The 27759-nt window shown below is 47.7% G+C and overlaps 1 protein-coding gene across 1 annotated transcript in view; it reads left to right on the top strand.

The window, feature by feature from the left end:
• Positions 1–21467, top strand: part of SUFU (suppressor of fused homolog (Drosophila)) — a gene marked incomplete at its 5' end in the record, with an annotated part of 37978 nt that extends 16511 nt beyond the window's left edge. The window contains 4 exons of the mRNA XM_009868540.1: positions 2918–3052; positions 4533–4671; positions 17776–17844; positions 20973–21467. Of these exons, the coding sequence (XP_009866842.1) occupies positions 2918–3052; positions 4533–4671; positions 17776–17844; positions 20973–21062 (433 nt within the window). The remainder of the gene's footprint in view (positions 1–2917; positions 3053–4532; positions 4672–17775; positions 17845–20972) is intronic.
• Positions 21468–27759: the final 6292 nt, after the last annotated feature.

Genomic DNA, 27759 nt, shown 5'->3' with positions numbered 1-27759 from the left:
GTCCTACCGACCTTTCATCTGGGCCATCAACCTCTGGGCCATCAGCCTTTGGAGGGTCAGCACGAGGATTTCCATTCCCAAAGGGAGTATTTTAATGGTCTTGCCAAGTCCCTGTGTCATGAAACGTGTTCCAGAGTCTGGCAGTGATGGCACTGCTGCCTCTTAATGTGTTACATGCAGCCCGCAATGCACAACTCTGTTTAGAAAGGTATGGCTTAGATAGATAGAAGGTTATTTGATTTCTGCTAATTGGAGTTTTGCCCCTAACTTTGTATAGCTGAGACTGTGTGTGAGCTCCACTAAAGTGAAACAAGAGACACAGAAACTTTGACTATTTTGGAAAAGTTTCATGGAAAGCATTAATAATTTTGTGTCAATCAAAGTATTAACTACCATTTTGCTTCACTCCTTCACCTTTTTTGACAGAAGGGCTAGTTACTTATTAATGTGAAGTCATAATTATTGACAGCCTTAAAGTCATGACAGTTCCGTTTGAGAGTTACACATTAGTCAACATCTTCTCTTGAGCGTGTAATGACAAACAGCATTTGCTGTTTTTAATAAGACTTAGAAAGCATTGCCCCTTGCCTCCGGAATATTGTCATAATTCCTCTTACTGCATTAACAACCGGAGGCTGTTTGCCCTCCAGACTGTGGCCCCATTGTGCTAGCAGCTGTACTGGCTGGCATGGTGGAAACCCAAAAATGCATCTTCAGCTCAGGGGCTTTGTAGCCTGGGGACATGGGGAATTCTGCAGCAGTCTGTCCTCCCAAAGCACGAACCTACAGCAGCAGCTGCCTGGGAGGCTGTGTTAGGGGCCGTACCCTATACACTTAGGCAGTCCAGGTAAGGAGGGCAGTCTCTTGTCGTCTGTAGCAAAAACATTTCTGTAAAACTCCTGGTCTGCTCCTGGGTGCATAAGCTCTGGAACTGCATTTAAGGAGTGCAAGCTTATGGTCTGCTTGAAACTCATGCGTTGCTAATGGCTGACCCATTTGGTGAGGATTGATAAATGAATCATTGGAAGCCGTGGACCACAGGCTGACTTTCCCACAGCTCACTGTGTATATAAGATCTGATAAGGAAGTTGAGGCAAAGCTTAGCTTAAGGTCAACTGATCATTAATCAACTGTAACTGCACTTCTCAGGTAATCAGCCTGCAAAATGCTGGCCCACTCTGCTCTTTGAAGACCCCACCTACAAAGAGCTGTAAAATGTTTGCTGAAGTAGATTAAACACAGCTTTAAGTGCCACCTATAGACTACAAAGCATGTTGTGTCTTTCCTTCAGGGTTAACCCACCAAATTGACACTCTGTTGACTATCAGTCCCTCAGCCCACCCCAGCATAAGCTATATCCTGACCTGCTGGCTCCTTACTGGGTCCATTATTGCTTTTGTGTGTTGCTACGACAGAACATGGGATGTGTTTCACAGTTTTTATCTTGGAGGGAGCTGCATTGCTCTGATTTTTGGGTTCTTTTTTCCTCCATGTGTCTGACCTGGCCATGCAGAGTATTTGCAGGAAGGGACTGAGAGATATCGGAATTCTGCTTGTATCCTCATTTCAGAGCGGGCAGCTCAGCAGCCTGGGTGCAAGGCTCACTTGGGACTAAGTGACCTGGCAGAAGCAATAGGCTGATCTGCTTTTGAAGCCACATGCTGAACTGTGTTACTACGTGTGTGGTGGATGGGAGTAATTTTAGGACAGCACCCAAATGTAGAATCAAGTAGATGTGTGATCTAAGCCAGCTTGTGAGGGTCAAGCTGTTTCTTTACAATCATTTCCAGATGTATGTTAAAGGTGGCTCCACTTGGGTGGAGGAAGGCTCAAGGCTTGTTTTAACAGCGTTCCCAAGGCCTCATAGCCTTGTTTGGCTTTTGGTCTGTCTCACATGATGGAAGCACATTGCGATGTGACACCTCTCATCCCTCCTGCTTTCTCTCTCCCCTTTCTCCGTACTATAGAAGCTATCTTGACAAAGTCTTGCCTCTGTTAAGTTCACATGGAATGCCAGGTAACAAAAATAGAAATCACATATCAGACACATCACGTCAGTCTGTGTCATCCACAAAAATCCTAACCTCCCTGTGTCCTTCATTCTTTGTTCAGGACTAATAAGTAAGGGATCACACGTGATGCTCTTTGAACATATAAAATGTTTATGGTCAGGTATTTTGAGATATACTGGTTTGATTATCAGGAGAGTTCTGCCTGGCAAAGTTCCTAATCCTGTAACGACCTAACCTTTAGTCGCAGCTTCGCAATACCTCTTGCAGAAATGAATGAATAAGAAATCAGAGCTGCATTGTCTTAAAGCAGCCCCAGTTACAAGGGAGAAGAATCTGTGCAGATGTCCTACACATCACATGTAGAGTCGATCTTTTGGCTGTTGCGCTTGGTGCTGGTGGAAGCAGAGGATTCTCAAAAGCCTTTTACTTGAACTGTGCAAAAGAATTATTTGAAGGCAGTTGTAAGGATGCCTCAATGATAACTGAGCAAGCGCACAAGGGACTGGACATGTCTTTACTGCAGGCCACTGCCCAAAAAATCCTGAAGATAAAGCCAAAGCAGGAGAGAGGGTACGCCTGGTAATTCTTCCAAGACATTTTATAGTGGTTTGGGGGTTTGGAGAGTGTATTTGCTCCAGTTCTTTCCAGAAATTTTATCGTCTTGTGTGCTGGGAAGGGATGCACCATGTGTGTGCATCAGTTCAGGTCCTAGGTCATCAAATCACAGTGAAGAGCTACATGCAGGGACTGGTATTCTGAGGGAGGCTATGACTCTGTAGGGGTGATGTGTCTTCATATTAGTTTGCTCCTGCGTCCTTCAGTATTCACACAGTCACTCTGAAATGCAGCAGAAATAGCACACAGCACTGGCGCCCTAAATATGTGCATTTTGTCTCCTCTCTTAGAAGCCGTAAGGACAGTTTAGAAAGCGAGAGCTCGACAGCTATCATTCCTCACGAGCTAATCCGCACGAGACAGCTGGAGAGTGTACACCTGAAATTTAACCAGGAGTCTGGAGCACTCATTCCCCTCTGTCTCAGGTGAGTGAAGCCGTTCTCCTCCACGGCTTGTGCTAACATGCCGCTTTTGCCTTGTGGCATTGTTTCACCATACAGACATGCATGCAATGGGTCTTTAAAGACCAGAGCTGAGATATTTTGCCAAAACACATTAGAAACAGATGATTCTTTGCGTGTGTGTTCATCATGATTTGTCATTCTTTTTATGTTCTACAGTGTATTTTGAGTGCTGAAATGGGACAGAGTTAGCATAGGGATTTTTTTATAAGTCTAATGCTGGTAACTCTGGTAGAGAAGGGGTGTTTTACTGTATTCTGTCAAAGAAAACTCTAATTGTTAATTCTGGCTTATGGACTCAGGCACAAGTGATTGTGCAAAGCTTCTCTGCTGTCAGTTTATGTATGTAGTTGTGTTTTTTAGACAAATAATGTCACTTGTATGACTGAAGGAACAAAACATTGTGTGCCTACTCTGCACTTTGTCTTTTGAAGGTTCAGGCTGTGCATACTTCCGTAAGTGTCTTTTCTAGGTTTCCACAATTTCAGTCAGTGCTATTTTTAAAAATACCTATGGCAAATTCAGTCCTTAACATAAAAGATGAACTGTGGGGTAGAGGCAAATGATTGCAGGTGATTGAGTTACTTCAGCTTAATGAATTACATGTCTGTAGTATCAGAGTTAGCAGCAGCAGGTGCACACTCAGCTGTGCCTGTTGAGAAACCAATAAGATAGTTAACACAAACATATTTTATTTTTCATCGCAAGTGTGTGAACAGTCTATCCTGATCAGCTACCGCAGCTCAGCTGACCAGCAGTAACTCGTCAAGCAACCGTGACTCTGCAATGTGCTATAGATCTACCTCAAGCTTTCCCTCCGACATGTTGAAAACAATGTATGGGTGTCACACATGCTCTGAGCCTAAATACCTGAGCCATGATTTTCCTCATGGAAAGCACTGAGTGAAAAAAGAGAGGTGATACCTTAGATAGTCATGTATGTATATTTTCTAGGTATTTGCTTAAGTAATACGGGTTACGTTTGTCAAGCACCAGGACAACAGATTACTAGGTATTGTCACAGTGGATACGTTTGACCCCACTGATGAACCTGCTTAGAAATGCATCCTCACATTCCCACATGATGTGGAGTCTGGTTTCTCTTTTGCAGTTTTCATCTTATTGAAAGACTGGCAGACCCCTGCCCTTAGGAACACCAACACCTCATCGGGAGGATAGGCAGGCAGTGGGATTTGGATGTATTCTAATTCTGTAACAAGGCCCTGAGATTAAACAGGGAGATAAGGGCAGGAACTCCCTGCCTCAGGAGGAGGCTTGTGACCCGCTTTGTGGAGCAAATCTTTCATATGTTCCTGAAAATTTAATAATTACTGCCCTAAAAATAGTTTCCCATACTGATCGCAGAAGCTGTAGCGATAGATCATCGTCCTGTTGAATGCTGCTCACACTCTCTCAATTCACACACATGTGTTTTATTCCCCAGGGGAAGGCTCTTACATGGACGGCACTTTACCTATAAAAGTATTACAGGGGACACAGCAATCACGTTTGTATCAACGGGAGTAGAAGGAGCCTTTGCTACAGAAGAGCACCCCTATGCAGCACATGGACCTTGGTTACAAGTGAGAGAGCCTCCTTCCTTTTACTCTCCTTTCCTCCTTTACCGGCATCCTAAAAACGATCCCGCTGAGGGCTTGTGTCATTTAAAAGTGTAACAAACCTGTGCTGTCTGCTGCAACATCTCTCATAGCTCTTGTGTAATACTTTCAGTAATTATGGACTCAGAAAATAGCGGTGAACTGTTACTATTTATGTTAAGGGAACTCAGATTGATAAGCAGTGGCTGGAAAGTTCAAAAATCATCTGTGAATACAGTAATGTCCGTTTCCTGGAGTCAGCAAACATTTTACAGGCTGTATTTACTCTTGATTTCTTCCAAAAAGGAATTTGGGGAGGCAGAGTGGAATGACCTAAACAAGAATGGAGCCAGGGCGGAAGAGCTAGAAAGCTGTGGGACTGTGATCCTACAGAGCCAAGATCTCAGTTTTACATCATCTCTAACAGGAAAGCAGAACAGAGAGCACAGCTTCTTTCGGGTTTAGCTCTTTCCTATTGATTCTTTGACAAAAGCTCATGGTTGCTTGAAGCACCCACACATTTTCTGCACCCAGATTTCTTCTGTATCACAGATTTTCCTTGGAAACTCCCCATCTGCTTTGTGTTGAGAATCAGCCTTACAGAGCAGTAATGCACTGATGATATGATGGTGTAGTGCTCTTCTAACCTTGAATTTCTTCATAGTTATAAACATATTGGAAAAATGAAAAAGCTTTGGGAAATGCATTTTTACAGAAAAGCCCATCTCTGAGGGCCTGTATGCATGTAGTACGACTCTGCCTTCACTGTTCCTGTGACATTCCTGCCTCCCCTTCCGTGTTGAAGGCAGGGGTTTTAGCATTGCAGTGTTGCAGTTAACCTGCCAGTGACTTGTTTTCCTGGCATTACACTGCCCGTGTTCGTATATCTGGAGGACATCATACCTTGAAATCTGTAGGACTTGTAAAAGAGCTGATCTTGGCTAAGTCATCTCGTGTGTAGAGATTTTCAAAGAGCTTTCGTGCTTTGATTGTACTGACTGGAAGGTGCAACACTCCTGTAATGATTAACAGCAAAGGGTCAGGTTTAAGGGTGGGTCATTCACTGTTGGTTCTTGTGCTTGCCAACACATGATGCACAGGATCTTGTGACTGTGTTAACTCCAAATATTAGAGTGTTTGTTTGCATTTACATCACATCTTGAACTGTATTGATGCGTAGACCACTCAGGTAACCTCTAAATAGTGAAGAATGGCAATAATTAGGTCACCATTCCGACATATAACTAATATTAGCCCTTACAAACCTGGTTGCTTCTGTGCCTGTTACTTTGGTGCTCAAAATTGTGAAGATTTTTGGAGTAGATGGGAGGGAAAGGTGGAGAATTTCTGGCTCCTGAATGGAGGGGAGAAGCAAGTTTCCCTCCCTCATCTCCTACACAAGGTCAGTGTATTGAATCTTCTCATGTGATGTGGCCTTCTCTGCTGCTGGCTCCCGCTTCATCCTGTGATGAGAATGAAGGAGGACAGACAGATGGGAGGAAGGCAGGCTAAAAGCAGGCTGGGACAACAGGAGGAGCACCCGGTTGTGTGAGATACGTGTGGGAGTGTCTGAGGCTCTTGGCTTAATATGCAATGAGAGGCTAGGTCGGTGTACAGCAGTCCCTTGTGGTGTTGGGAGCAGAGGAGGGAGGTTCATGTGGCTTTGCTTCAGAAGTAAAAGAAGTTGTGGTGCATAAAATTCTCAAGGAGGCGAGCTGTGTTTGGTTTAGTCCCTTGCAGCCTGGTCTGGCTGAGTTGGCAAGCCCTGCAAAGCTTTCACAGCAAGGCCCAGAGAGAATTTTCCTCCTCCCTCGCTTGGGACCCCGGGCACAGCAATGAGCTCCAAGGAGAGTTGGTGGCTGAAAGCAGATCGCTGCAATGCGGGGGCTTGTTGCAAAGACAAGCAAATCGAGGGACCGTGGAGAGGAAGAGAGACAGCAGGCATCTCCTCCTGCAGAGTTTTACCCTGTCTTAGGGAGAAACAAGAATCTGAAAATCCTGGCCTTGATGCTGCAGCAACCAGAGACTGACTTCTCTTGAGCCTGAGCTTTGGTGCGGTGAAAGCCCAAACCTGCAGACTAAACAGAGCACCTCCTGTTTACGTCCTGTGGGCTGGAGTGGAGCGTGTCCAACGTGGGACAGGCCGGAGAGCTGCCACGGAGTCTCTCAGCCCCCGCTGCTCGGGCTGAGCAATGAGCTGAGAGGCTCTGGGTTCCAGTGGAAGGTTAGCAGATGACAGGAGTTTGGCAGGTCCCAGCACCATTCCTACCAGGCAGGTGTCTGTATCGCCACCACAGCTGGTACCCGGTGGGAGCCATTTTAGCGGTCTCAGCAGAAAAAGCAAGGAGTCATTAGACCACGGAGATTTTACACCCGGTTTCTATCAACAGTTTTTCCAGGTCACATGTAAGGCATGTTAGTAGGGGAAGCCTGTCCTGCTACTGCCCATGCTCTGGGAATGATTAGATTATTTTATTCTCCAGAGCTGTTAGATTGGCACCTTTCCCAAGTACTTGGAATTTTTTTTTTTCATTTAAGTAACATTTAATTAGTTCTAAGAAGCTAAATTCTATTAGAGGTCTAAGCATGTCAGACTGGTTTATTTCTGAACTTCTTCCACTGTGTCATGTATTGTTGAATAGGGAAATTGCTTTGACTCAGAAATGTACAAACATATTCAAGAAGTCCCCCTTGTTAACACTAGACTCCTGTTTATATGCTAGTTACTGTGGCAAAGTCTCTGATGTGTAACACTTGCATTAACATTACACATGATCAAAGGCTTCCGCGGTTCTTTCTTCCACTCCCCCTTCCCCCAGCGATGTGACAGCAGAGCCCCTACACCTTCTCCTAAGCAGCTCTGCTCTCCTTTCCAAGGGGTAGATGTTCCAGAAGCACAGAGAATGGCTGTGCAGGATGTGCCTGGCCCCGTGCTGGAGGGCTAAGGATGCCGATCATGCAGACAAACTCTGACAGTAACTGCCCCACAGTGACATTCATATTTGTTGTGGAGCATCCAAGGTTCTTGGTCCAATGCCTGAGCTGTGCCAAGCGTGCAGTTCATCACAGGTCAACCTTATTTGTCTCTAAAACTTACCCAAAGCAAGGTGAGGTTGTGCGTGTGTTCTCCCTCCCTCCCTTCCTTATGTTCCGGCAGATGATAGAGACGCTCTGTTGAAATGTGTTACCGATCAAGCCCGTCCCAATAAAATTGCCTTAGCCTTTAATACATATTAATATTATCCTGGGGTAGTTTGTGTCAAAGCCTGTCAGCATGCATCATCCTTTGGGAATTACCATCATTAAGTCTCCATTGATGGGAGTCAGGACATGCTTCTGCAAAGCTCCTCTGCTTTTATGTGGAGCTCTCTGCCCGTCTAGCACAAAGCAGACTGTTCTCCCCTCCTACCTTGCTCACCTGGACTGCTTACTCTCCCAGAGGGGAGAAGGAGGTTTGTTTAACACTACCTTTAGATAATTTCTGCTCCTGCTGCTTTAGGCAGTCATTGTTCTAGGGAAGAAGATGACACTTAAGTCTTTGATCATGTGCAACATACCTTTAACACATCAGATAGAGCTGCAGACACTGACATATGAGCCAATACAGTGCAGTAAAAACAAACCTATAGTTAAGGAGTCCTCGTTAACTGCAAAATCTAGCGCACAGAATTTAGGAAATATCTCTGCACTTTAGCCTTGCCCCTGTTACACATGTATATTTCAGTATTATATCTAACCAAAGGATCATACCTGTTTTTTAGAAAGCATGCCTGCCTCATTCAGTGAGTGCACAGAGATGCAGTGTGTTTGGGGCATGAATCAGGACTGTGGAGTAAAGTTGTCTTGCCTATAGGACTTCTACTTCATTCGTTTTCCAAAAATTAAAAGGTGTGTAGTGAATGAGGCAATTGCAGAAAAATCACAGTAGTCTTATGACGAAGCCTATTAAATGTTGCCCTGGAGCGCTGGATCCTATTCCTGCCTCTACTATTCTGTTCTTTCTTGATGCTATTCCAGAGTCTTACACTAAAATGTTCTTGCGTGGCAGCTGATTTTCTGTTCCTCGTTTTCTATGCCCAGCTTGAGACCCGAGGTCTGATCTGTGTTCCCAGAGGCAGGAGGAAGCTGGGAGGAATTCCTCTGTGGATACCCCTGTGCCCCGCAGGGCTGAGTACGCTGGAAAACAGGGACCTGCAAGTCTTGTGACAGGCACATGCAAGAAGCAGACGTTCAGATTCACTTTTCTCTTTACTCATTTTCCCATATCTGCTCAGGAAAACCTTCTTCCAGTCATCCTGTGAAGATTAATTCAGTGCTTGCCAAGCATTCCAGCTCCACAGATGAACACCAGAAACAATTTCAGAAAGAGATTAAAATTTATTCTTGCAGGTCAGGAGAAAGAAGGGATCTTTCTGAAGTGGGGGGGTTCATCCCAAGAGTCAAAGACTGACATTCAGCTCCCTGATCTTGCAGATTTTCTCTGTGACTTTGTTAATTCTCTTAGCTTCTTTTACCCTCCCTCCCCCATCTGCTGCATGGAGAGGAGCGCTTCCCTGCCTCACAGAAATGTGAGGCTGAGCACGTCAGAGGCTCTAAGAGTGGTGAGGACAGTAAGATTAGGTACTTCCAATATAATCCATGCTGGCAGTCGTTGGATGGAGCATACTAAATAAAGGGGAAGAGAGTAGGAGGAAGCAGAGAAGCAACTTGAATGATAATGAAAAGAAATGATGACTAATGCTGCATTCAGTAAGCAGAACCATCCTGAGGACTGAGCAGGGCAGAGGTCTTGTGGGAGAGAAACTGCAGACGATCCTGTGGTTACAGATTTGTTTCGTGAGACAGGCGTGCGCTGGGGCCAAATTAGCATGGCACAGACAATCTCTACACAGCCACTTCTGTAGTTTTGTATACCTGGTGTCACTGGTCTCTGAGTGTAGAAGTTGGGGTTTTTTTCCAGGTAATTTGTTTCAGGACAGATCCCGTTAGGCAGATGCAGGCTATTGTTCATTTGCAGTTGGCACCCTCCGATTCTCAGCACAAGGTCTGTGTTTCCGCATGAGCTGAGGAGCTCATGGCATTGTTGGGGGTACGGTCCTCTGGCACCAGCTGCTGCCCGAGGACACTCTTTGCTCTCCCCCTCATGCCAGCAGGTTCTTGACATTCAGCAGATGGCGTGTGGATGCTGCGGCTGTCTAATTGGGGTTCTCCTCCAGCCTCCCTGCCCTTTGTGTCTCCTCCAGCTTTGGCCTCTGGTCTGCCCTCCATCCTGTTTTTCCGTGTCTCCATCTTCCCCTCATCCTGGCCCGTCTCTACTTTCCTCTCCTCCCCTTCATTCAAGTTGGCAAATTCCTTCTCCTCCTCCTCCACATGGCCTGACTTCCAGCAGAAACGCAGAGAGCACTGGAGGGTTTCCCTGCCTTTAGTCCTCATGTGCCTGGTGCCATAGCAATCCCTCGGAGGGAAAACTTTGCCTTAGCTACCTCCATTCTGTGTTTGGGGTAGAGATGCCTCAGGCCGGGACATGCTCAGTGAAGAAGGGCTCTTCAGTATATTTCTCTGCTTTTCTCTGAAAGGCTATGGACGAACAGTGACTTTCAGAGGCTTCTGACTCAGCAAAGCAGTTGCATGTTCGGGAGAAAGACTTTCCCTTGACCTCCAGAGCATTTTTTGCTAATTTTCTTCACCCTTTTCTTAAAGGGTAGTTCTCATGCTTTGTCATAACATGATCATACGCATTTGCTAGTACTGTCAAAAAATACTTTTTCCAAAATACCTCTCTGAGATAACTTGATTCCTTTTCCCCTAAAAAACTTCTTTAAAAAATCAAAAACAAGGCATCCAGCATGGAAAAATAAGTTGAAGCTTAGGACAGCAAGGTCAAACTTCTTGCAGAAAATGTTAAATGTGCCTGTGGGCAGGATAGGTACATGGAGGCTGTGGGAAGCACTCAGGAGCTATCAACATACACTATCTATGCTGGCAGTCATGGAGGGGGAAATAATGTGAGCAGGGTCGCAGGGAATGATCCATTCTTTTGGTTTGGCAATCTAAGTGAAAAATCTGGGAAAGAAGATCAGACTGAGCCCAATCTTTAAATATTTTCAATTTTTCTTGCTGAAACAAAAGCCTTAAAGAGACTAAAAGCTGGGAAAAAATCCTTTTGTGTTGAATGAAACCAGAAATAGAAAGTTCTCTTCAATAAAAACAGGGAAATAAAAAGAAAGAATCTAGTTTTGGAGAACGGAGCTGGAGTTGTTAGAAGTTTTGCCTTCTCTAATCAATATTTGAGGGATAAAACACGTAGGATATGGGAAACTCATATTTTATTCCTTTCATTTGATCCCCTATTTCTACTTCTTGGCTTTATGGGCACCACAACTGTAGGGTATTTTGATTCTTCTCAACTCATCCAACTGGAGTTGTTCCACATCATATAAAACATTGAATTAGTCACAGAGACAGAAAGCACAAGAGAATGACTCTGTTCCGGTATAGTTAGGACATTCCCCTGGAAATGAGCACATCTGGTTCTTTTCTCAGCTATACCACATGTTAAATCATTTATGCACATTGGCATAATGGCAGCAGCAGAGGTTCAAAGCAACATTTGAAAGAGCTACTCTGATGCTTGAGATGCTCACTTGTAAGTGTCAGCTATGGGTTGAGTCCTCTTTTGAAGAGATAGAAGTTGATTTTTTGGTCTCACCAAACTTCAATAGATGTGTTATACCTAGCATGGTGAATTTAAGGGCAACACCCACAAACTGGTTCAAGTCGTATGCAACTACTGCTCTTCTCCAAAGCAGCTTTGTGCATCTCCCCAAGAAAATCTTCAGAATCTTTTAGGTGGCTTCTCCAAAATCCTTGAGCAGGTCTAGGAAATCTAAGCTAATGCTTTTCCAATAAGTCTTCCCCAAACACTCCCCAAAATCTCACTGCATTATCCCTTTGTGATCTTCTTCCTTACTGCTGAATGAGACACCAGGAGGAACTTACACCAGAGTAGAAATGTCCGGTTAGGTCATCACGATCTTCACTCTATCAAGTCTCCTGCAGCATGTTCTCTAGTACTTTGTTCAGGCTAGTTTTGGATGAGTCAAGTTCTTTAATCCTTCTTAAGCCGACTAACTATCCTGCCACCTCATGCCCCTCCCTTCCTACTCAAACTACGGTTTGACTACTTTGTGTAGGTTTTCTTCCACCCACTCGGAGCAGTCCCCAAAATGCCTATTCTTCCTTCGCTTTTTCATTCTGAAAGAATTGGTATTGCCTGATGTCTTGGCTCCCTTGTCAGCCCTCTTCCCAGCTGAGCCAAACTTTTTGTGTTGGCTCAAAGCAGCCGTGTCTGCAAGGCACATCTCGTCAGGCTAGACTCTGAGGAGCCCAGGTCCCTGAGATCAGCCTTGTAGTCGGGAATGTCATGGAGAGATCCCACAAGGTCAAAATCTTCCAGCGTCATCACATACTTCCTCTTCTGGGATTGTAACGTTGTGGTGTGAAGCAATAGGATCCCCGAGGCATCTGTGAGTGGATGTTTTTCTTTCTCAAGGAGGGTTGTGAATCTCCTGGAAGAGCAACAAGGGAATTTCCCATCAAAGGTGTTGCAGTACTGGTACCTTTGAGACTGTAATGAGAGCTGCAGTGGATTCAGGCAGCAAGGTGGCCTCTTCAGACAGTATCAGGGCTGGGCGTGACGTAGAAAGATGCAGTGATGAGGCCTCTGTCACAGCAAAGCAGTGCAAGAAGGCCCAGCCAAGGGAAGAGCAAATGGATGGGCTGGGTGATACTTGAGGCACAAAGAACGATTCATTAAACGTTGGTAATGCTTAATTTCAGTGGGAAATGCTGATGTACTTTAAACTTCACCTTTTGCTTCACCGTGCTGTTGACAAGAATTAAACTGAAACATTTTCAGGGCAAATGGCTCCTAAAAGTTGCTGGTTATTTGCAGATGTAACAGATGGCGTGTGGCTGAGGGTACAAGTACTCCACCCATTCCAGGCATAGCACCTGGATGGATCAACAGTTTCTTAGAAGGGTTGGTGTGGTTTACATAGGGGTTTATTGCAATGTGTCCCCACCTTCTCTGGCTGAGCTGTAGAAGCCAGCTCTGTACTAAGTCCAGAACTAATAAAACATAGTTTCCTTTCTTTGAAAAACCTGCTAGAAAAGCAAGTGGCAGTGTTTAATGCAAACAAAGCACTAGATTTATAAGTATGGGATTGTTTGGTTTGTTTCTAGGTAGGCAAGAAAAGTGCGTATTATCAGTAAAAGCACCCCTGCTTGACTGACCCTGGGCCAATCACTTGTGTCTTGCCCTGGACAAAGCATGTTTCTTGCAAGTTGGACAGAGCTGCAGCTCAGTTCCTAGCTCAGCTTCTGAGTCTTCCTTCATCAAAGACTTGCCAGCTGTGCCAGGCTTTGAGCATGGGTGTGACCTCTGGCCCCAGACAGCCTTTCCTGAGCTGAGAATTCCAAGCCCTCATGGTAGGGTTGAACCCTATAGTGAGAGGTGGAGTGTTAACTGTGGTGTGGTACCTATAAGGTGACTGTAAAGTTTTTAATGTTTTACTACGCACTAGTTGCTTTCAAAGTCAACCAAACTTGTCTGGAGTCCCATGACCTTGTGTACGTTTTTAGCTCTTACCTGTTTTCGTACACTTGGAGCCATGTACCTGTAACAAGTCACGATACAGATTTCTCAACTATCTGCGGGTATGAAAACTTCAACACTGAAAGCTTCAGCACAAGCTCCTTCAGTTGACCTGTAGGTAAGCCCTGTAGGTAAGAAGTAGGTTTCAGCAAGCTCAGGTGAGACTTGCCACGAGAGGGAGATGTGATGCACACAGCCTGCGTGTTCCCTGAGCACATCCACCTGAATCATAAGACAGCCTAGCCTGGCATTTTGTAATGTGGCTGGACACAGGCAGCTGCTAGTGAAGTGGTGAGACTTGGGGCTGTGGTTGTGCGATAGGTACCTGTGATAGAAAACAGGGACTTAGTTTTGGCTAGTCATCGTCTTCCAAGCATCCGCAGCGTAACTAGCAGCTGCAAAGCACAATGAAAACGGAATCTAGATCTGCTAGCAATGGGATAGCACGTGTCCAGACCTCTCTGGGTCAGGTCAGGGAGATCCTGGTGTGAGCAGGACTGTGCAGCACCGAAGGAGATGTTTCAGATACCCACAGCTGGCTGGTGAGGCTGTTCCCTGTTCATAGTGCAAACAGCCATGACAAAGGCTGCGCTACACCCTGCAACCAGCTTCAGCAGGCTGGACCAGTGGGGGTGTTTGCACAGAGCTGTGAAAACACAGCGCTGCGAGCGCCCGGCTTCTGTGGCACCCAGGGTGCTGTTGCCGCTTGGGAGAGCTTCTTTGCTTCCTCAGCACCAGCCGAGAGATTTCATGGGAGAAAAGGCCTGTTCAGTGCGCATGGGATGGCTTCGTTTGCCCTCCAGATTGTGTCGTTTTTTCCCATGGCTGCAGCACAACAGCGGGGCTCTGTTTTGCTTTGGGAAGGGAATGAGCTGCTTCATCATTGTGATCTCTGTGCAGTGTCCTGTTGATAAGATCAGTTAACAGCAGAGGAAAACTCTAGATTCAGGTCTGAAGTAAAAAGTGAACAGGGCCTATTTGTTTAATTTGAGCTTCTAAGGTTTAAATCCCAGAGGAAATTAAATTAGGTGCCTAGAGCAATGGCAGTCTGTCATGTTTATTTGCTGGGAATGTCACCTTTAATATCAAGCACATATAACGTGTGTGTGTGTTAATGTAATGGGGTATCATACTGTGCAGGAGCAGGCATGCTACAAGAACTGGAAACCTGAAATATTGTGAGTGAGGAACTCTGAGATGGGATTGGATTTATTCTCATCCTTCTCAATAGGAGCAAAGACTCACTCACCGGCATAAAGGTGGTTTTGCTGATGGCAGGTGGGGATGGCAGCCTGGTCAGTGAGCACAGGCCTTAAACGCTCTTGGGCCATTTTGATTGGGCTACTTTGAAGAGGAGAGATCTTGTCTAGACATGAATCCAGGATGACAATACTTCTTGCTTCAAAGCCTTTTTCAGCAGTCAGTGTGCTGCAGATGCGTGCCTTCTCCCTCTTCATCCTCGGGAGAGCTCAGTGGTGCCACTTCCCTGTGCTGAGGGACGTGGCTGCTTGTACTTTTCGTTACACCCGTGCTTTGGAGACTCCTTTCTTCCCCAGGAAGGAGAGCATGTCTCCCCAGCAGCACAGAGTAGTAGGATTTGGGGTGTTTTTTCTGACTCAAGCCTCTTAAGGATGGGTTCTGAGTGACACATGGTGTGAATGTCACTGCAGCAGTTTTGTCATTGCTGCCTGTGACGCCTGCCCTCCACCAAAGTTAACTGTCTACGCAGGGCTTGCAGAACGGTACTGCGATCTTTTCTCAGTGCGCTGCTTAGAGCAGGCTGCCATTGCTTTGGTCCCACAAACACGGTCCATGAGACAGTTGAGCTGTGGACTCCTGTCCCACTCCACGTGTCAGACCCTTCAGGGAGCCGGTTCAGCTTACTACATCAGTGGAATTTATGTGAGGTTTTTTCAGCTGGATTACTAAAATTCACTGAGGGGGCAGTGAGCTGCAGATGGGCTCAACCATCCCAGGAGGTTGCACCCCAGGTCAGTGTAGCCATAGTGCTCTGTGTAGGTTTGTCCCAACTCTGGGAGTCTGTGGCTTAGCCAGGACCTGACCTGTTCCCCCCACTTCACTCTCTCCACCCTTTGCTGTTTACCCCTGCATACCTTGTCTTGTTTTCCTCCAGCCGCAGAGCAGCTGGCTGTCTTGCACACGTGGTTCCCATTTCTCTCCTGCCTCTGGCACCTTAGGAGCGTCCAGGGGTCTTCTTGCTGCGCTTGTCTTCCAGTCCCCCTGCCAAAGCTGTGGCTCCTGATTCCTGCTCTCTCACCCATCCCAACCCAGCCAAATCTGTGGCTCCTCTTGCCTGCTCTCTCACCCATCCCAACCTCTGGCATTTTTGCTCATCTGTGGATGGGTGAATATTCATTTCCTCCTTGCCTGATTGCTGTGAATACCAATTCCTCCTCCTGTTTCCGGCTGTTCTGTAGATTTTGATGTCTGCCAAATTGTTTTCATTCCCTCACCCTGTTGCAGGCTGCACCTCCGCAGAAACCGATCTGCTCTGTGCAGAGCCCGAACTCCCCACCCAGCTCTTCCTTCTGAGTTGAGCGATCGGGTTGCCCTTGTGCCTCCGACACGGACAGACGGCTTCCTCCTCCTGCAAGCAGTCAACAAACGAATGTCTCCAGTTCAACAAGCAGAATAGTTACGGACTCCTGCAAGGAGACTGCAGTAGTTTGCGGTGGTACTGCGTGTTTCAGTGCGATGTTTCTCAGCTTGCCAGTCTGCAGATTGGTGCCAGGTTGCAGAGTCCTGTCCAAAGCAGCAAGCTCCTGGCTCCTAGCTGAAGCAGGTTTTTTTCAGGCTTGAGGTATGATCAGAAAGGCCTGATGGAGGTGCCTGCATCCCTACTGAGCAGCCAGTCATAAACCCTGGCCTGGAGCCTGCTGCAGGTTGAAGCTCAGCGAAGGGGAGAATGTGGTGGGGAGAGAAGGTTGCAGCTCCCTCATCCCCTGGGAAATCTGTGCGCAGTGGCAACAGGGTGGCAAGGTTGAAGGGGAGAGAACTGCAGACACCTGGTAGCTCTTGGATCTGGATTTGGTGGTTTGGGATCTCTTCTCTTGCCAGCCAAAGGGAGAAAGGGAGACCAGAGAATTCTCTTTCTGTCCAATAGCCCTGCTTGTGTGTTACCAAAATGGAGCCCAGAGGCTTCCACTTGCCAAAGAGGCCACAGCATCTTGGTGGTCGCTCACTCCTCGCTGGTGTTACTGGCACCAAGGAACTGGTGGGCATGGGAGGCAGCTTCCTGCACGGGGCCTGGCTGCCCCTCTTGCAGATGTGAGCTGGAGGGCACAGCAGAGAGCAGTGGGGCTGGGCACTTGGCTCTATTGGGGTTGGTGCTGGAGCAATCCCTTCTCTGGGAAGGAGCACGGAGCTCATGGCTGGGGAGAGCAGCAAAAGGGAAGGGTGGGCATGGGGATGGTGGTTGCTTCAGGATGGAAAGTGATGCCAGAGAGAGGGGAAAGGGTGGAGTGAAGGAAGGAAAGGAGGAGCAGGGGGAAGAAACAAACCTGTAGGCTGAAATGGGAATAATCCGCTGGATACTGCTGCAACCTAACTCCCAGGAATGCTCTCACCGCGTGGGGATGTTTGCCTGGTCCCACACTGCCGGCTCTGCTCCTGTGCCAAGCCAGCTGGCCTGCCTGGAGCTCTGGCCTTTATGGCTGCTGTGAAGAGAGGCAGGTCATGTTTGCTTTTGGCTATCACATGCTTTTTTTAAAAGAGAGTGGGAATTCCTCCCCTTGAATTCCCGGGGCTGGTTTCCCCTCTGTTTCTGTGGTTTACGTGACTCGGGGAGCACAATTCGGGTTGTGGCCGGCAGCTGCTTTCCTGGGCCACTTCGTGCTTGCCAGGCTGGCCTCGAGATGAGCCAAAAGCCTTCCCAGCACAGGCTCATGGAGGTGTCTGGCACGGGCACCTCTGGGAGCACCTCCCGTACCCCACACCTGGTTCATGTGAGCAACGCGCTGCACTCGGGTCAGAGACCTCCTCGTGCCCAGAACACTGGCTCCGTGCAGGTCTCCAGCTCTCCCTGTGCTGCTGCTTCCTGATGAAACTGAGCTTAACTTCAATGGATCAGATGAAAGTGTCTGTCTCCCACTGTCTCTCCAACAGTTGTTATCTTGACCCCTTTTCCTCCTTCCCCACTCTGTCTGTCTAAAGCTGAGCCTCTAATTTTAGACTGAGGAAGATAATTGAGGGTCAAAAAAGATTGCTGTATAATTTTAACATTTTTTTTCAATGGTTGGAGTGGGAGGCAAAGTTAGGAGCTCCTTGCCCTCAAACCTTTGTATTGTGGGAAAGAAGGATGTAGGGGAAGGAGTGAGCGGGTACAGTCTGCTCTCTGCAGAAGTCGTTCTGTTTCTTGGCAGTTAGCTAAAACTAGGAGTGTAAAGGCGTAAACTACTGCGTTTCCTTTGCAGATCCTATTGACCGAAGAGTTCGTAGAGAGAATGCTGGAAGATTTAGAAGATCTGAATTCTCCAGAGGAAGTAAGGCTGCGTCATTCTCGTATCTCCCATGTACTGTCCCAGAGAGCTCAGCCCGTCCCACAGCTTGCCTTTGATCCTCCCCTCAGCTCACAGGCTGCAGCCCTGCCCTGTAGACTTGAGGCCTTTCTAAACCTTCACATCTGCTGTGAACTAAGGCACTGAGAGAAGGGGTTGTAAGAAATACAGGACAGGGATGCATATGAAGGGAGGTTCTTTATTTCCTTTCTGCCAGTATCTTTCCCAAGGTAGTATCCGAGTGCCCCAAATCACAGCGGTGCAGCCCCTGGGCAAGTGGTGGAGTTCCCTCCATGCATAGCGTTTTCGGCAGCAGCTCCAGACACGTCGCCTTACGTGCTCTCAGAAAGGCTGAACGAGGTGGCAGCACATTTACTACTGAGCAGTCTGTTGCAGGAACCTCCTTTTTTGGGTTTGGGGAGCAAGCTGGGGCTTTTTCACATCTGCTACTTGGCCTTCACCTGCTGCCCCTGCACGGTGCGCAGAGGACCATCATCAGCCTGAAAGCGTTATAGCAGCAGCCAAGGGAGCTTTATAACGCTTTGCTGTGCGGTACTAAACTTCACCCTGCCATGTGATCTCTTCCCGGGGAACATTTAACACCCTGTCTCCTGTGCATGCCATATAAATATTCTGCTTGACTTCAAAGAGCTGTGGCAGAAATGACATGTAATATTTTTAATCCCATTTTTTACAGCTCCCTGCAGACTCTAAAGAAACTTTGCTTGGCTTGTGGAACAGCCCTCCCATCCCTTGCCCTGCTCCCCTCCCCTCAGGAAAATCTTGGGGCTCTAATTGTTTAATCCAGAGTTGATTTAATGCCAGGGTGTTCTTCAATGTGTGAGTGAAGGGAGCACGCTGCTGGCTGTGCAGTGACTTTCAGGCCAGCTTTTATCCAGTTAAACCTAATCCAAAGCTCATTTTTGTTAGTGGTGTGGAAGCTCAGGAGCACTCTGGTTTGAAGGCCCTGTATTTAAGGCTTTTGATGGCTCATGTTCCTTCAGTCTCCACTGAGAGGCAAAGGCAATGAGCATGGCAGCTCCTGGCACAGTGACCGGGCATTCAGTTCTGAGTTGCTAGTCGCTGTGACTTTGCTAAATTAAAAAGTGAAAAACAAACTAATGCAAAGGATGAGTTCTCGAAGAGGATTGCTTTGGAACCACTTGTGTTTATGAAAAGGAAAATACTTGAGATGAAATGTGATCTTTCAGCATCCAGATTCCTCTAAGGATTTGTAACTTGCAGGATCCTGGTTTGGGCCAGCGGCAGGCGTTCCTCAGCAGCCCTGTTACTGATGATATTCATGTGGTAGAGTGAAGTGCTGCGAGGGAGGACTTTCTGTTGCTGCATAAAGAGTCACCTGTTTAAAGTGAAATTAAGTGAAGTGATCCAAGTATCTTTAGCATGTTTTTCATGCACCCTAGACACTGAACCCAGAAGAATTCCCTAGGCAGTGTTTGGCCACTAGGTTATATGGTGCAAACTATAGGCAAGGCTTGAGTTAAAAAAAATGTGAGCCTTGCTTTTTATGTTTCCTGGAGAATAAAGAGTAGGAGCTTATGGTAGCCGCTCTCCTGAAGGATCCTCCTGCTCTGCCCCCAAATCATGGATCAGACCCTGAACAACCAGCCCGGCATACTAAGGTCACTGGGTACCAACTGGAGGCTACCCAGCTGCAAGTGGAGCAAGGTCAGGAGGAAAGTCATGTTAGAGCCATGTTAGAGCAGGCAGCTGGAGGGGATTGCCTTTAGCAGGAACCTGCCACTCAGCGTGTATGAATGTCCTTCAGAAACAGGGCACTTGCGGGAAGAAAGACAAGAAGTTGGATAAAGACGGATGATTCGCAGGTCACCGTCGCCTTGCACCAACTCTCTAGTTCCTGTAGCCCTTGGGAAGCTTATGGTGCTGCTGGCCTTGGTCTGAGGACTCTCCTAGGATAGGACCGCTGTATCTGTAACCATTCTGAATTAGCTGCGTTCAGATCAGGTTGTTACTGGTAGCGTGAGATCCTGGTGAGATTCCTCACTGGGACTGCCGTCGGGGTGTTGGAGGCTATCGCAGTGCCACACTATGGGTGCAGCAGTTTTAAAGACATCAGTGATTCTGCAAACTGGCTTCCAGGGCTGTCTGCCACGTGTTTGGGACCCTCGCTCTGGGTGCTGCCATTGCATGACAAGCTAGTCCAGAACTGGTTGCAGGCCAGCTGCAGAGCAGATCTGTAGGCTGAGGGATTCCACCACCCCCCTGCAGAGCTGTTTTTGAGAGACTGTGTGAATGCGTGGGCCCTGGTCAGAGGCAGTTGTGAGAAAAGTGGTGATAAGGCTTCTTGGAGCTCTGTCCCTGCATGGTCATGTTGGGGATCAGAGGTGTTGGGGTGACTCCTCAGCCTAAGGTGAGGTGCCCTGGCGCAACATGCATTTGTCTTGTTTGGGAAACACTAGCCAGAGACGGTGCTGTGTAAACCAGACCCGGGCAAAAAAATCTCCTTCGCCTGCACTTCCACCAATGTTTGCAAAACAGCCTGAGCAGCCGAGTGCCTGTGTGAATATGAGGCATTGTACGGGTGCTCTGCGAAGCCTTTGTGCCAGAGGTGGGTAGGGCTGGAGCAAAAATGCTACTCAGGCATGCTGGCTTTCCCCAGCCAGGGCGCCTGTCACCCAGCAGAGCCATGAGAGCTCACATGTGTCCCACCCTGTACGAGCAAGAGTTAAAAGCTGCCACAGGTCTCCCTGTAAAGCAAACAGGGAGCTCTGGGGGCTGGGGTAGGTGGAAGGAAAGCGATGTGATCAGGTAGAAGGGGAGATAATTCTGCTTTGAGTGTTCAAAGAGACTGGGGAGGGGAAATGGCGATGGAGGCAGAAACCCTCCAGAATCTGATGAAATAAACAGCACTTGGGCTGAAATCTCAGAACTTTACTTTGGCAGCTGAGGCACAGGCCACATTATCTAATGTCCACTGCTGTCCAAAACACACTGATGGGGAAATGTTTTCTTAGTGGCCTCTTGTTTTAAAAAATAATAATAACAGGGGGCTGCCTGCCTTTGCCACAATTTTTTTTTTCAGGGCAGGTTGCAGCGATTTACATTAACTATTTCTCTTTACTGTCTTACAGTTTAAACTTCCAAAGGAGTACAGCTGGCCTGAAAAGAAACTGAAAGTTTCCATCTTGCCAGATGCCGTGTTCGACAACCCGCTGCATTAGAGCTGAATTACACCCTTCTAACAACTGGGAGAGCCAAGTTACTGTCCATTACCCAGTGACTCACAGGATAATTAATGCAGTAAAAACTCTGCCTGCAAATAAAAGAGTTTGCTGCACAACCACTGCAAGCAGAAGAGGAGCTACTCAGCACCAGCCCAGACCGAACTGAGCCCTTTCCTTTATCCTTCCCAAGGCTGAGCTTTCTGGGAACAGCCTGCGTATGTGTGAGTGCGAGTGAGAAGTATTTAACTATGAAAATTAGTAGTAAGAATTCTTTCTCTCCCCTAGCTACAGAACTCCCCTCTGCCTTAGCCCAGGGTGTAGACACTCTGCACGCCTGTATTTACACATGCGTTTCTGCCAGGTGCGAGCCTATAATCCATGGATTAAATGTTCTTTACGTGACTCTGGAGTCCTTTTGTTAGCCAAACTTTTACTAACTGCAGAACTGTTCTTCCATGTGCTTTTTTTTTTTTCTTCTCAGAAATGGAATGGTATTTCCCCTGTTTAAAGGAGGCCAAAAGCTCACATGCTTGAAGCTGAACAGATTTAAAGATGAACTTTCTAGTTCAGTCAAGAAAAACAAACCCAGATCCTCCCTGCCCTCAAATTAGGCATGTTTTAAGTGTTGGTCTTGGTGCTTTTAGCTATGGTATCGCTGCAAACAGAGGCAACCTTATTCTTGCGCATCCTGTCCTTGTGCCTGAACCCCAGGGAAGGTCGCAACCTCTAGTTTTGCACAAGCAGGAGGAAGAAAGCTACCGGGGCGGGGGAAATCTCCTGTTTACAGTGTGTTTATCTTTAAAGAGATACTGTCAAGTATTTTTTCCTTGCTATTGTACAGAATTTGAGAAGCTAGAAAGGCCCATTTGTTCACAGGGACAACTTCAGCAGCTCTGCAGGATACAGAGGGCTGCTTGAAAGAATATGAAATGGAGATCTCTGCTGCCTCAGCGTAGCAGAGAGGAGACTCAGCCTCAGTAACGCCTGTTCCAAGCCAATTCTCCCTGTTCCAGCAGGGTCGTGCCCTAGCTCAGCTCCATTTTCCCCTCTAGCCTTGCTATGGTGGCTCTTGTTGCTGACATCCCTCCTTTCAGATAGGTTTGAACTGTAAAGCGTCAAAATGAGTTTGAAAAGACCCTCTCTAGATCCCTGTGGCTTCCTCCTCGGAGCAAAATGTGGTGTGCGGAGGAGACTGTCTCTGCAGGGTCGGGTTGTGTCTCTGCGTGGAGATGCTGGCCCCTGTGGATATGTTGCAGCAAACCACTACAGGCTTTACCCCCTGCCGCCGTTTCAGGTTGTTTCTGATGTGTATTCCCAAGCCTTCCTCTGCCCATTGTCTTTTGGTGACAACTCTTCTTCGCTCCTTGTCAGGGGAGGTGCAGCTTTCCCTCCACCCCTTTCTGCCTACAAGATAACTTGGCGATTTATGCGCAATTGCTGTGTGATCGAAATACAAGTATAACAAAGGCTTTTAACACTTAACTCCCCTGATCAAACGGGGAAGTCCAGGAGGCCTCACAGTACCCCGGGGTTGGTTTTCTGTTTGTTTTCTGATTTAACTTCTGCCTGGCACAGTCAGCTTTGATGTTTTTTGCATATATTTGAGGCTGGTTAATGTTGGTCAAGAAGCAGAGCTAGGAGCCACAAAGCTTTCCTTGGACTTGCTACAGAATTCCTCTGTGGCCTCAGGCAAGTCACTCAATGTCTCTCTGTGCAGAGAGGGTGATTATTGACTAGAGGGCTGTAGGACCTACCGAAGCATGCCAGGGTTTGCAGGGGAGGGCGTGCTTTGTGTACAAAGTAGTATTTGTATTACTGTAATTGTTGTTATATTATAATTTAAGGCAGGCCAAATGCAGGGTCCAACACTGCTCGGCAGAACCTTCCTTTCTGCAAAGCTACGAAAGCAATTTACATGTAAATGAGTTTGTCATTTTGTCTGAACTCAGAGGATCATCTTAAAATCCTGCTGTGAAAGAACTAACTTTCAGATATCTGCATGTGCCAGCCAGGGTGATTTCTGGGCTGTGGCAGACTGCATTCAGCCGTGGGATCTCGTGGCCACTTTTCCTTGTCCCGGTTAGCACTCAGCATCCCTTCCGCACCGTAGGTCCATATGCAGGGCACAGTGTGGGCGAGACAGCGGCACGAAAGCACCCTAGTCCAGCTTCAAAAGTGACATGCCCAAGCGTCCCACCGCAAGATGATGAACAAACAGATGATTGTGGCAGCTGGGAGGAAGGCAAGGGCAGCAACTACAGTTTTGTCCCAAAGCCATCCACCAACAGTAGCTCATGGACTGCTCTTGTACGAGCTCGCTGGGGGGGCCTGCAGCAGAGCTGGCCCATTGCCACGATGCTGGCTGCTCTGCCTTGTTCCCAGATGCTAGCTCTCGTTAAAAGAAGCTTAAAATCCACATCTTAGTGGAGAAGGGACGTTTGGAAGGTCAATTGGTGCTGTTCCTGCAGAGATCAGCACGGGGCTGAGAGAAGTCCATCAGACCCTCTCTGGGCTCTGACACACATCTGGAAAGCTTAGGACCTCCTGCCCCATGAACTCTTCGAGCCTTCACAGCAGGGACACGGTGCTGTGCGCAGGGAAAGCACCTCCCTCCTCCAGGCCAGCTTGTGCTCCAGTTCTGCCTTTCTTACGTGTATGTTTTCCTCACCATATTTACTCCCATCAGATGCTCTGGACTGGATTTTCATTGACTTCAGAGGGAGCACACTGAATGCATTTGAAAATCCACCCGGTATCCTTGTGTGTGTGTGTGTGTATTTTTGTTCCATGTCATGTATTTATATATAGTTCTGTGTATTTGAGTTATGAACAGGTGGCATGCCAGAAATCTCTATTTCTGAGACACTTTCTCGCAGATCTTCGCTGGTAGCCAGATAACAATTGAGGGGAAGATTTGAAGGAAAGGAAATGAAATCTCCCTATCTAGTTAAGGGGAAAAAATATTAGACAAATAACTGCTGAAATAGAAATCTCCATCTTGCTGTTAGACCAACTCTAAGAGAGAAACTGGTGAAAGTCAGCCCTTAAGCTGCAAGTTCGTGTCACTGCCTTTCAAGTGTTATCTAAGAATAAGAAAGTTGCATGTTACTTGGTATCACGAAGATCTGCGCACTCGCAGGACCTCCCCTTCCCTGATTCACGTCGAGTTTGCAACCATGCCAAAGGCTTACTCACTGGCAAGTAAAAGAGCTCTCAAGTTTGGATATTTTCATCCAGGGGCAAGAGGACATGCCTGTGTGTGAAGGAAATGGAAAAGAAACCATTGTATTTCAGCAAGCAAGTACTTTTAAAAAGGGAAATGCACCAGTGTTAGTAAACACCACAGTATTTTTCTAGCCTAAACCTGCTGAGATGGTAGGTCCACTGGTGCTGATTTTTTCTAGATTGTGTAGAAAGTCTGAAGCAGGATTGTGCGAAAGCAAAACCTGTGAGGCTTGTGTTGGCTAAAGATAGCGATCTGGATGGAAGTGAACGCGGTCTAGAAGCAGCAAGCACAGGTTTTCTCCCTCCTGGAAAAATCTTGTGATGCGGGTCGATAGGGATATTTCCAAAAATGAAGAGCCTTATGGCAAACCCGCAACGTCTTGAAATTCCAACATGTGACACAAATTCTGAAACAAGAGAAGTCCCAAAAGTGAGGACTCTCCCTCTTAGCTCGTGATTAAAAACAGGAGAAGGAATGTACAGTTTCAATATTAAAGTATGTGGGATATGATCTAAGCAGAGCACTCAGTTCTGTAGCTGGTGTGACCTACAGTGATATTTTCAGTGGCTTAGATAGATGGTGCCTGCTGTGTGTAATGTCTTTGAGGATGGTGATGTATTGGTTTTACTGCACATAGATTTGCCAACAGTGATTTGAAATGATATTCCAAAGGTCTTCACTTCAAATATTCAGTTGGTCTTGGATAGGGCTTTTGAAATTATACCATCGGGTCATCAAATGGTCTTTGAAGAAGTGGGGGTTGCGTTGTTTTTCATCTGTAACCAGTAGAAATATTTAGGGGGTGTAGCTTTTAAAAGAAACCAGTTGAAAGCAATGCCTGGCTTGGAGGGGCCAAGTTGCTGGGGAGAGGCTTCGTGCTGGGGGAGCAGGTTAGCAGCCTCCCTCCTGCACCCCACAGCTCAGGCGTGCTCAAGGTGGTGCGGGCCTTTTGCGTCTCGGGCGCCGCAAGGGGAGCTAACATGGGTGCAGGGAAACTAGAAACCAAAGCGAGAATCATCAGGTCCTCGACACAGCATGGGGTTCCTGTGGGCAAGCCCTGATTTCAATGCCAGGACCCCCTGAGGTCGAGCATGGGTGCAAGCAGCCGGTCACGCACATCCCGCTCAGATGTACCCGTTGCTAATGGTGGTGGCTGCGAATGGCTGTGTTGCTGCATCCGAGGTTGAGTCAAAGGTGGGGAGTGGCAACATGGCTGCTTCAGCCTCATTTGTTATTCTAATTAGCGTGGGATGGGGAGTGGAGCTTGTGCTCCGCTGCCCCTCTGGAGAACCTCCAGGCTGGTCACTGAGCAAGCTTTATTGCTCACCCACCGTCCATTCCCTTTGTCAAATATCCCCCGGGCTCCTCACAAAAAACCTTTCTCAGATGCTTCCCTGGAAAACGTTCGGCAGGCTGCGTGTTTCGCAGGGTGCTGGGCCAGACTACAGGTCGGCACTGGGTGATGGCTGCGCGGCTGTTTGTCTGTCCTGGTGACTGCTCCCTCCTCCTAGGCAGGCATCTAGAGTCCATGACCCATTTTGTCTGCCGGTATCTGGCCAGGGCAAGGCAGCGTCCTGTCAGGTGAGAAGAGACCTGCAGATGTTCAAGCGAGAGGAAACCCTTAGACCTACGTGTCTGATTTTCCCCCAGCCCCGGGTACAGCGTTGCACGCCTGCGGCTCCACTCTGTGAAGTCTTGGGCTTCAGCTTCTGCACTGTTGCAGCCAGGCGAGGAGGGGCTCCAGCACCATGAGAGCCCTTCTGGCTCCCAGGGACATGGTCCTCGACGTGACTGCCCTCTGTTCAAAGTACGTATTGTGCCTTAATTCTCCCTGTGAGTGAAGCTGCAAGGGCAGATGAATTGTCGAGCAACCAGGAATCCCTGACTGTGCATCTGTCCCTATCGATAAACGCCAGCCTGTGCAGCAGCCAAACTGTATCCACAACAATCTCGAAATGTGTGTTTGCCGGTGGGGTTCATCTCCCAAGATTTTAAAGCTGGATTTAGGTCTCTGGCATTGTGGCAGTTTTTAATGAGCTCTGTAGCAACCTGCTATTTTTATAACATTTTTTTCTGTTGTGTAGTCTGCTTGTTCTCTTTTTTTTTAGAAAAAAAATAGCTTGTGTTCAACATGAGTCCAAAATTTCAAATGGAGAATAAGCCTGAGGTTGCAAATGTGTTCTCAACCCGGCCCTCCGTCGACTTGTCTCTGTCAGGCAGTGAACCTGTCATGTATCGTGCTTCACCACCTCTTCATTTCCACCATGATTCTGTTTCCCCTAAAATCGCTGACAGACCATAAAATCATCATAAGTGGCACATCAGTTCAGAAACATCATTTCTAGTCTGCCGTGAAGGTAGCCCCTTCCCTTTCCCTTGCTGAAAGACTGTGGCATCATTCACCTTTCGGCTCAAAGGGCCCCGATGGCGGGAGAGGAACCTCAGCCCAGAAAGGGCTGCACGTGGCAGATGTGGCTGGCCAGTGCCTGATTGTTCCTAAACTGACCTAATGCTCTGTCTCCCCTCTTTAAAAAGAGGAAGAGAGAGAGAAAAAAAAGAACCCAACCTTGAAAAGCCAGAGGAAAATTTCCTGCCAATTGTTGTGTTTTGCAAACACTGATCTTTTCTCTCGCCCTCTCCCTTTGCTCCTGGCGAAGCTGGAGATGAAAATGCCTCCTTTGTTCCTTTCCCTGAGGCCCAACTGCAGTGCAAGTGCGGGTCCGGAAACCCTCCGCGCACGAGCTGTGAGGGTGGGAGGGACCGAGCTGTCGCCATGTGCGGTAGGTCCTACATAAACACGACATGTGTTGACAATGCCGCGGGCAGAATGGGCGCAGAAGAACTTTGCGGGTCGCCGACAAAGCTCCTGCACCGTTCCTCCTGCGGCGGCGAGTGGGCTGCGAAACCGGTGAGGGACAGAGGAAGGGGAGGCGGGTGAGAGCAGCCGTCTCATCCCAGCAGTGACTGATCACGGGCTTGGGGGCTCTGGGCCCTTTTGTTCTCAGCTTTTGGCTTGCCCTGAAGTGGGAATTTGCAGCCCCGTGGGAGCAGATGGCATCCCGCTGGGGGCTCATACCGATGTCCTGGCCCCCGTGACGGGATGCTCCTTGCATCTGGGACAATCCAGCCCTGGAGTCCTGGCACTCCACGTCTGACCACGATCATGCTCCAAACCCAAGCTGAGTCAGTCAAAACCCTTCTCCTGTCCAGCCCAGGTTGGACATGCTGGCTTTTCCCTGTTTTTTTTTAAGGAATAGAGGTTTTGCTGCTTGCTGGGAACACTATTCGTTCTGTACGCTGGATGGGTCATGCCAAACGTAGAGCAAAGTTCCACAGGTGGGGGACACATGAAGTGACTGGGACCACGGCAAACCCTGACTTTGGGGGCTGTCCTCACAGCCCGTCAGTGAACCTCTCTGTAGTTCAGCCGTGTGCGTGTGTGAGTGTGTGCAGTCTGCGTGTGCGGGG

Source organism: Apaloderma vittatum, unplaced genomic scaffold (assembly GCF_000703405.1).
Source record: "Apaloderma vittatum isolate BGI_N311 unplaced genomic scaffold, ASM70340v1 scaffold34784, whole genome shotgun sequence".
Lineage (NCBI taxonomy): Eukaryota > Metazoa > Chordata > Aves > Trogoniformes > Trogonidae > Apaloderma > Apaloderma vittatum.
The sequence above is the reverse complement of the archived record's forward strand: the minus strand, read 5'-3'. Positions and strand labels throughout refer to the sequence as shown.